Genomic DNA, 9,111 nt, shown 5'->3' with positions numbered 1-9,111 from the left:
ATATATATATAATACCTAAGCCTTTCTCGCTACCTCCACTACCATCACTCTGGTTTAAGCCATCATCATCTCTCTTGGATGTTACAATTGCTACATACCTGGAAATGATTTTATCCAGAATAGACCACTCATTTCAGATTTGCCACAACGTGTGTCTCAGTTAGCTGCCTCAGGGTGTCATCTATGACAGATGACTTTCCATTTGTTTGTCTTGATCATGTATAATTTATGATCTCTGTTGCTGCACCTGTGTAAGAACAGTGTACAGGCAAGTCAAGGAGAAATGATAAGTCTGAGCATTTGTTGTGTGCAAGTTAGACCATGGTTTTTTTTCACCATCTGATTCTCACGTACCTTCCAAAGTTTTGAGAGCTGCTCTCTAAAGAAACCCTGGCCCTTTTATCTTGGGCCCAAGAAAACATCTTAATTCATACTTAAAACATTGTGCTTTGGTGAGGGAAAAGGCACGGGACACATTATGGGAAGTGCATACTTTAAACATCCTCCTTTGTGGCACTGTGATCAGAAAGACCCTGTGCCCCCCGCACTCCCCATCCCTGCCCCAGTCTAATCCTCCCTCCGTGTAGTCAAGAAAGACACCATAATCAGAAAAATGAAGTTTCTGGGCTGTGGAATCAACTAGAACTGGCTCAAGTCCTGAATCTGATATTCTTAAATGGTAGGGCCTTGGTCAAGTTATACACCCCTCTTCATTAAGTTTCCTCACTTACTGAACAGAGAGGATAATGCCTACGTTATGGGATTTAAATGAAGTCATAGACACGGGCCTGGCTCATAGTGAACATTCAATAAGTGGGAGTCAAGATGAGTCAGGTTTGAAACTGATATCAGACTTCAGAGACATGATTGAGATGCTGTCAACTGGAGCCGAGCTGGTGTGTGCGGTGGACACTCATGACCACTCCAGTGAGACTGACCCGTGGGCCATCCTTCACATTGTCACCCCAGTGCTTCTCCCAGAATATAAACTTGACCAGGACACCTTCCTGCTTAAAATGCTGTGAAAGTGACCTCAAGTCCAGCCCCTAAGTAGCCCGCAAGGCAGGCTGTCAGGACCCTGCCTTATCTCTGCCCACACCTCTCCACTCTTTAGACCACTTACCGCCGACTGACCTTTGCTCTTGGCATTAAAGAAATGTTAAGTAATTAATGACCTTTGAGCTTGTTGTTAGATCAGTCGTGCTTCTAACTTTGTGGACATTCGGCCATATTTTCTCCATCTTCTTTGGGAAATAGCATGGGAAGTTTTCTGACATTCAGCCACACTGTGTCAACTGCATTTCTCTGTTTTACTGACTATCCAAAATGGAAAAGAGGTTGGTTTGTGTGACCAGTTTTTTTGTGCATACTGGTAGCCTTAACATATCTGTTCCTCCGTCCTCTCACCTGTAAGGTGCTGGGCTATGTCAGGCGATTAACTGATTCCTTCTGACCAAAACCCTGGGAGCCAGGCTGGGGAGGTATACCTTCACCAGCAGGAAGCTGGCTCATTGATGCTGCTGGGGTTGAGGTGAGGTGCTGCACCCACATCTCCTTCTTCAGTTTCACGCAGATAGCCAGGGAAGGTGTTTGCAGAGAGAGAGGGACTGGATGGGGATCCCTTTCCCCATGGCAGACGAGTCAGTGGAGGCCAAGTCAGTCAGGGAGGGAGCAAGAACAGCAGCGTGATTCCTGGGATGCTCTCTGCCCTCCTCCCCCGCCCTGGCTGCCCCCACAGGAGCCAAACTGTGTATCCCAATCCTAGAATGCCAGGAATGTGCCACAGCCTGATAGGCATGAAGCAATCTGCAGAGAGGCAGGGAGGAGCTCTGCTCCCAGTCAGAGGCCTGGCGGTGCAAGGGCTAAGGGGCCTGAGGGCTGGGCAGCCCCTCCCATCCTCCCTGGGCCTCCTGCTGCAGACGGGATATCAAAGGCTGCATTGTGCATTGAGCCGGGTCCTCGGTCCCTCGTGTGCCAGGGAGGAGGCGGGAGGAGGAACACCGTGGGGAGGCTGCTCCCTCCCAGTGCTCTTCTGGCTCCTGTTGCCAGGCTCCTCGTCCCGGCCCGGGGAGGATGGTGCACACATGGGTGGCTGCTTCTGCATCCCCGGGGAGCCGAGTCTGTCCTGGGACCCAGGTGAGTTTCCTGGGGGGGACCCTGGCCTGTGTCTTGGTCTAAGTCGTGTGTCCAGTGAAGGCTCAGGGGTTTGCTGGGTTGGGGAAGCTGCTCTTCCAAAGATGGGGAGATGGTGGTGCTTTCTGGCTCCCACCTCTGTTGGTCAGTATTTGTCATTCTGCCTTTGTGAAAAAGGAATGAAGCCTGGGAAGCATCTACTTTTCCTGAAGAGAGAGGTTTTGAGCTGGCTCTGTGGGGAGTAAGTGCTGCTCTTGGCTGCCACTCCCAGGGTGTGACTAAGCCCTTCCTTCCTTTCTTCCCAAGATTCCCTAGGTCAGGAAGAGAACTCGGGCTGTGAGTTCCTCTGGGGCCCATGGGTGGTCAGAAACTTGGCCAGAGTCCCTCAACTCTATTTTTGTCAGAGTTGCTGTTACTGGGGAAAAACAGGCCATTTCCTGCCTTATACCTGTTACAATGTGATATTTTTTGAGGAGTATGTCAAGTTGAGGCCATGGAGAGTTGTCGCTGTAAGAAATTGTCAAGTCATTGAGAATTGACATCAAGTGACCAACCATCCAGGTTTGCCTGGAACTGAGGACTTTCCCAGGATGCAGTTAGTGCTAAAACTGGGACAGTCCTAGGCAAACCGGGATGGTTGGTCACACTAATGCAAGCTCCTTGCTTCTTTTCAGAGCAGGACCTAGGTGGGATCCTGTGGAATGGAGTATGGCATTTCTCAGGATGATTGGTGTTTCGGGGGATGGGGTGGTGAGTGGACTGGGCAAGGACTAACGGGGAGATAGAAGAGCATTACACCAAAGAACCATTCCTATCCTTTGTTAGCGTTCTATGTTTTCCTGAAGCACTGCCATAGTCCTGGGGCGGGGAGCCCAGGAGAACCCCTAGACAAGGCTTTCTACTCTGACGGATGACTTTTCCCTGGGAGTTTTGTTACCTGGGCTCAGTAATGTGGAAGCACTAGAGAGCCTCAAAGCGAACTGGAAGCAGCTATGTTCTGCTCCCTCCGCTTGAAGTCCCAGCCTACGCATCTTGGCACCTTCAGCAGGGAGAGGCTCCCAGACTAAGGTCATCCCGAACCTCATATTATAAGCTAACAAACCCCCAAACACTGCCACTGAGGCAGGCATCGTCATGGCTAATCACCTGGCCTTCGAGACCAGAGTTTCTGGGTTTGATATTGGTTCTTTGACACGCCTTGAGCAATTTCGGTTTTGGTTTCCTCCTCTATAGATTTTATGATATAATTGTGCCTTCCTCATAAGGTTGTGGTGGGATTAAGACTAGACGTGAAACACTTAGAACAACCTGGCACAGTTAATTAAGCACAATAAATGTTAACCATATTAATGACATCTCTATGGCTCTGGCATATCACATTTTCTCTCTAGGTCTCTGCTTACTTATCTATAAAATGAGGGGTTTGTAAACTCAACCTATGGAGGTGTCTTGGGACCTCTGCTTCTGTTCTCTGACCCCCAGCTTCGGATGGAGCAGCTCTGCTTCTGTTTGATGTCCTGCTTTTCAGCTCAAGACTTCATGTAAAAGAATTCTGCAGCTCAAAACAAATAAACAAACTAATATTGAAAACATTGTCAAAGTTCTTCAACGCTATCACTCAATTGTTTTATTGTTTCACTTGATTTTGCTATTAATAATTGGTTGGCATCCTAGATTCACTTTTTCACCAAGAGTCAGCCTGATATTTATTTCTTTTGAGGCTTTTCTTGAGATCCTTCCATATTGTTCTCCATACTTGTCAGGGCCTTTCCCTAGGCCGGTTGATGTAGGTGTTGTAAATCTGGGGCCAGTCGATATAAATATCCCCTTGTTAGGTGCCCCTATTTATCCTAGAGAAATAGAACAAACTATGAGACACATCGTGGAGTGACTTAATAGTTGTGTGACTTTGGGCAAGCATCTTATATTCTTTGAACCTGTCGACTGAGCCTAAATGCAACAAGAGGCTTTGGTTAGAAATAAATGATAAAGATTTATTCAAGGGCCTTAGGGTTTGCAAAATGGAATCACAACTGGGCAATATCCAGTGTTCCAAAGAAGAAAGAAAAACCAAGGGTTCTTATGGTAAGGAGCACAGTCTTGAGAAGAATCAGGCCTGCATTGTTAGCCTCTGGATTGGCCTGAGATGGTCATCCTCTAGATGACTAGTGGTCTGGATAAAGGATGCCAGGTGGTCTGGATAAAGGGTGCCAGGTGGTCTGCATATGTGAACATTCTTTCCTTAGTCCTTCAGGGGATCATCAGAGGGTTCTCTGGAGGTTCGATAGATGTCCAGGTATTGACACAAAACTGGAAATTTCAAGAGTTTAAGTTCCCAAGCTTGTTAAAACAAGAACAGAATTATTTCCTCATACCTCGATCCACTTGATTTTAGTAATTTAGCAGCTTGACTCTAGTCACTTCATTTTATTTCTTCACTCTAGTCCTCAAACCTCAGTTTTCTTGTCTATAAACTGGGTCTAATGGTAGTATCTACTATATGGAGCTTTCGTGAGGACTAAATCAGATAATTCATTGCATGGATTTAGCACAGGGTCTGGATTCTGATAACCCTTCAGTAAATGTGGGCTGTTTTATCGTTAGCTAATAGGGACCACTTCCACATTCCTTCTTCTTAATTCTTGACTCCATTGAGTAGGAGTCTGTGCTCATGGTTCTTTGGTTGCTTCTGCCATTGTGTCTATTTAAGTAGGAGCAAACAGTGAGCATCAACACTCCTCAGGGGTAAGGGAGGCAGGAAAGGAGAAGGTTCTTGATAGAACTGAGCCCTTAACAGCTGCTTAGCTGGTTTGCTGCTGGGGGATGCAAAGACTAACGTTGGTTCTGATGACCACAGGCATGCTGCATCCTTATACGTGGACGCTGCCCTCAGCATTTGTCCCCTTGATGTTTCTCATTTGCTCACAGAAATCTCCTGATTGCAAGAGGTGAGAGGGTGGGTTTCTGGTCAACTGCCATCATCTTTGACTTCTTGGACCCTCCAACGTTCTTGCCATTGTTTAACAAACTATAGTCGTGTACTTAGCATTACAGAGCAAGTCATGCCAGTCCATTGGTCTAAAAGCTTCTAGTATTTTCCCCATATCTTCAACACGTTCTTGAAGAAATTTGGCAGACTTACACGCTTAAACAGAGGATGCGGCAGAGACACACATTTGCCTACATTGATTGTTAGTGTTTGTAACTTCCCTTTCATTTATTTTTGGTAAATATGAATCATCAGTATAATAATAGGAGATTGAAGGTGAATGCTGACAATAATAAATGATGCTTCACATTTGAACTTTAGAAAACTCATGAGACATTTTGAACACATCGATAATAGAGAATATTAGAACAATAAGCCCACCCTCTAGCTTTAGCAAATTTCCACTTTATGTCGTATTAGCTTCAGAAAGTCTTTCTCTTGCTTTTTGAAAAAATAAAACATTACAGATACAGTTAGGATCCCCTGGTAGTTCTTCCCAATCTCATGCTCCTCTTTCCTCCCCCAAGTTAATCACTTTCATGAGTTCAGTGATTTTGTGCCTTTATTACCTATTCATTGCAAAAAAAAAAAATCATCTTGAAGATTTTTAAACTTAAATAAAATCACATCATTATACAACTTGCTTCCCCCACCCCCAACATTATTATCTAAGCTATATGTCTGTAGATAGATATAGCTATACTTTTAATTTAACAAGGACTGTGTGAGTTTGCAGCATAAAAACTGCTGATGGTGTGCTTGTCAGGTCAAAGAAGGAAAAAGTATGTGAATGGACAACAAAAGAGTGTTGGGAAATGCATACTGTTTCGTTTTCTTCTTAAAGTCAGGGGTGGTGATGGGTGGGTAGGAGCAAAGAGAAACTGAGGGAGGAGAAATAGGAGTGAATTCTCGTTTCCACCAAGTTTCTATGAATTTGATGTTTCCCGGATTAGAGACTTTAAATCTCAGATTTCTGGGGTCAGGTTATTGTAGTGAAAAGAGTGAGGTCTGCACCTAATAATCTGTTGCTAACTTTGTGTGTGATCTTGGTAAAATCACGGCTCTTCTCTGGGCCTTAGTTTCTCAGCAATAAAATTAGGAGTGGAACTAAATGATCTCTGAAATTCCTTCTAACATTGATTTTCTGTAATTATTGCCTCTTCCTCATTTTTATTTCCTGTATTCGATATGTCAAAATGCCTTCTCTTTTTTTACTTTAAAACACACCCTTCACTCTATTCCCTCACTTCTCATGGGCCACGATCGCAGTCCACATTCTCACGCTCACACCCACGGATGGTCGTGACAGTTTTAAGCTTTCTTGCCTCTCCCTGTTCTTCCTCTGCCATGCCAGGTAGAATTTCCACTTTTATTATACCACTCCCATGCTCAAGAATGTTTCATGGCTCGACTATTGCTTGCTATCCATTATAATTTCTCTGCTTTCCTTACAATGCTCTCCTTATCCTGAGTCTATCATATTCATCAAATTTAGCCCCATGATCACTCACCTCTCTGGTATGTACAGGCTGGCCTCTACCATCTCATGTGTATCCAAAACTCATTCACCCCTTTACTGCTGGTTTCTTTACAGGTAATCCTGCTTTCTTCCCACCTATATAAATTTACCCAGAAAATGACAAGGGAGCCACAGACCAGGGGATAATATTTGTAAACCATATATCTGATGTTTGTATACAGAACATTAAAAAAAAACTCCACTTATAACTCAGTAATGAGAAGGTAAACAACCCAATTAAAATAAGGCAAAATGTTTGTATACTTTTATTTGGAAAATATATGGATGGCAAATAAGCACATGAAAAAATACTTGGCATCATTAGTTATTAGGGAAATGAAAATTAAAGCAATGAGATAAAACTGAGCATCTACAGAATGACTAAAATGAAAAAGGCTGGTACCGTTAAGTACTGGCGAGGATGTGGAGCGACTGGAACTCTCACACATTGCTAGTGAGAATGCAAAATGGTACAGCCACTTGGGAAAGTAGTTTGGCACCTTTTAAATAAAGATCGGTATTTATTTGAATTGAGGGGTAGTAACTTTTTCTGACTAATCATCGTCATCATCATCATCATTATAATAATAATAAGAAGAAGAAGAAACTAGCTTACAGAAAGTAATTTACTGATTCATAAATGAAAAGCCCAGGGGTTATTTGATTCAGGTATGGGTGGATCAAGATATTCAAATGATGTTATTGGCCAAGTATTTTTCCTAAGCTCTTTTTCTACTGGGTTGGCCTCAACCTCAGGTAGGCTTTCTCCCAAGGCAACTGGCAAACTGGTTCTATGTCTGAGATTCTCACACTCTAGAAGACATAAGGAATCCCCTAGGTCCTAATTAAAAACACACATCTTCGGACTCTACCTCTAGTTATTCTGAGGTAGAGTAGATAGAGAAGGGAACCAGAAATACTTTTTAATTCATCCTTTTATTAAGACTTACCATTCATACAGAATTATGCATGGAATTATGTATGTACAGCTTGGTGAATTTTCACAAGGTGTATATATCCACCTATGCTGCTTCCTGTGGCAGTAATTCATTTGTTCTCTTTGCTGTAGTGTATTTAATTGTCCATACTATCATTTACCTATCCATTCTAGTGTAGGTGGACATTTGCGTTGTTGCCGAGTTTTGGCTATTATGAACACTGCTGCTCTGAATATTTAGTGGATGTATTTTGGTGAACATATGTATGTACTATTTTGGGTATATACCTAGGAGAGGAACTGCTGAATCTTATGCATATGTGTGTATGCATATGTTCAGCTTGAGTTGATATTGTCAAACAGTTTTACAAAGTGAAAACTTTTAAAGCTTATTCTCATACTAGCCATATCTGGGGGTTCTAGTTGCTATGTATGCTTACAAACATTTAGTTTTATCTACCTTTTTCAGTTTAGCTAGTCTACGCTACGTAATGGTTTCCTATTGTGATTTTAATTTTCATTTCCCTGATGAGCTTGAGAAATTTTTCATAAATTTATTGTCCATTTGGATATTATCTTTGATAAAATGCCTATTCAAACCTTTTGCCCATTTTTTTTCTAGGAGGTTGTCTACCTATTCCTTAAAGAGTTTTAGCATTCTTTATATAGTCTAAATTGTAGCTTTTTGATGAATATATATATTTTAATATTTTCTTCCCCTCTGTCACCTTTCACTCTCTTAATTACATCTTTTGATAAACAGAAGTTTCTAATTTTAATGTATTCCAATTTATCCATTATTTCTTTTGTGGGTAGTGCTTTTTCCATCTTGTTTAAGAAATCACTGGCTATTCCAAGTGATGCAGATATTCTTCCATTTTTTTCTACAAGTTTTTTAGTACAGGTATCTTTTACAAAACAAGCACCTAAATAATTCCGATGCAGACAGTTCACGAATCATGTTCTGTGGAACTCCGTGATTTTTTGTTCTAAACTTTGCATATCCTTTAAAAGCTGTACACTTACCCTCTCCCCCAAACCAGGGTCACCATTCAGGACTTCCTTTTTCAAGGTGGACTCACCATATGGGCCCCTCATCGTTCTCAAGCTGTTGTCCCTTCTCATGCAGCCCTACAACAGAGACACATTCTCAAAACTTGCCAGGGCTTAGTGCCCTGTCAGTGTGGGGATCATAGCGGCCAGAGAACACCTGCCCTGAAGAGGGGCAATAACCACTCAGCCCCAGCTGACTTTTGGCACTTGAGAATGAGTGCCCCAGACCTTCCGGTTCTCAAAGCAATGCCAAGCACCGGGGTTATGCAAAATACCCTGATTTCTAAATGATTCAAACAATTCAAACTTTAAAAATTTACCACGTGGAGGGAAAAAAGTAAAAGAAAAAAGAAAAAAAGAAAATAGGTGTTTGTGGGTTTTCAATGGCCTGTGGCTTCTGTTCCACCAGATTACAAACTTTGTCCTAGAGTAGAAAAGCAGGCTTTCCCTCCCGGTGTGATCCGGGCACCTTTCCCTCCA

At 42.8% G+C, this 9,111-nt stretch overlaps 1 protein-coding gene across 4 annotated transcripts in view; it reads left to right on the top strand.

Annotated features, from left to right (window-relative positions):
* Positions 1–1,836: 1,836 nt before the first annotated feature.
* SH3TC2 (SH3 domain and tetratricopeptide repeats 2) overlaps positions 1,837–9,111 on the top strand; it is a 52,885-nt gene continuing 45,610 nt past the window's right edge. For 3 of the 4 annotated variants that reach the window (XM_025043001.1, XM_025043000.1, XM_025042999.1), the window contains exon 1: positions 1,837–2,136. In XM_025043001.1, the coding sequence (XP_024898769.1) occupies positions 2,085–2,136 (52 nt within the window). In that variant the 5' untranslated portion in view covers positions 1,837–2,084. The remainder of the gene's footprint in view (positions 2,137–9,111) is intronic. The other variant, XM_006906374.3, reaches the window with a different exon arrangement.

This window comes from Pteropus alecto, unplaced genomic scaffold (genome assembly GCF_000325575.1).
Source record: "Pteropus alecto unplaced genomic scaffold, ASM32557v1 scaffold40, whole genome shotgun sequence".
NCBI classification, from domain to species: domain Eukaryota; kingdom Metazoa; phylum Chordata; class Mammalia; order Chiroptera; family Pteropodidae; genus Pteropus; species Pteropus alecto.
The sequence above is the reverse complement of the archived record's forward strand: the minus strand, read 5'-3'. Positions and strand labels throughout refer to the sequence as shown.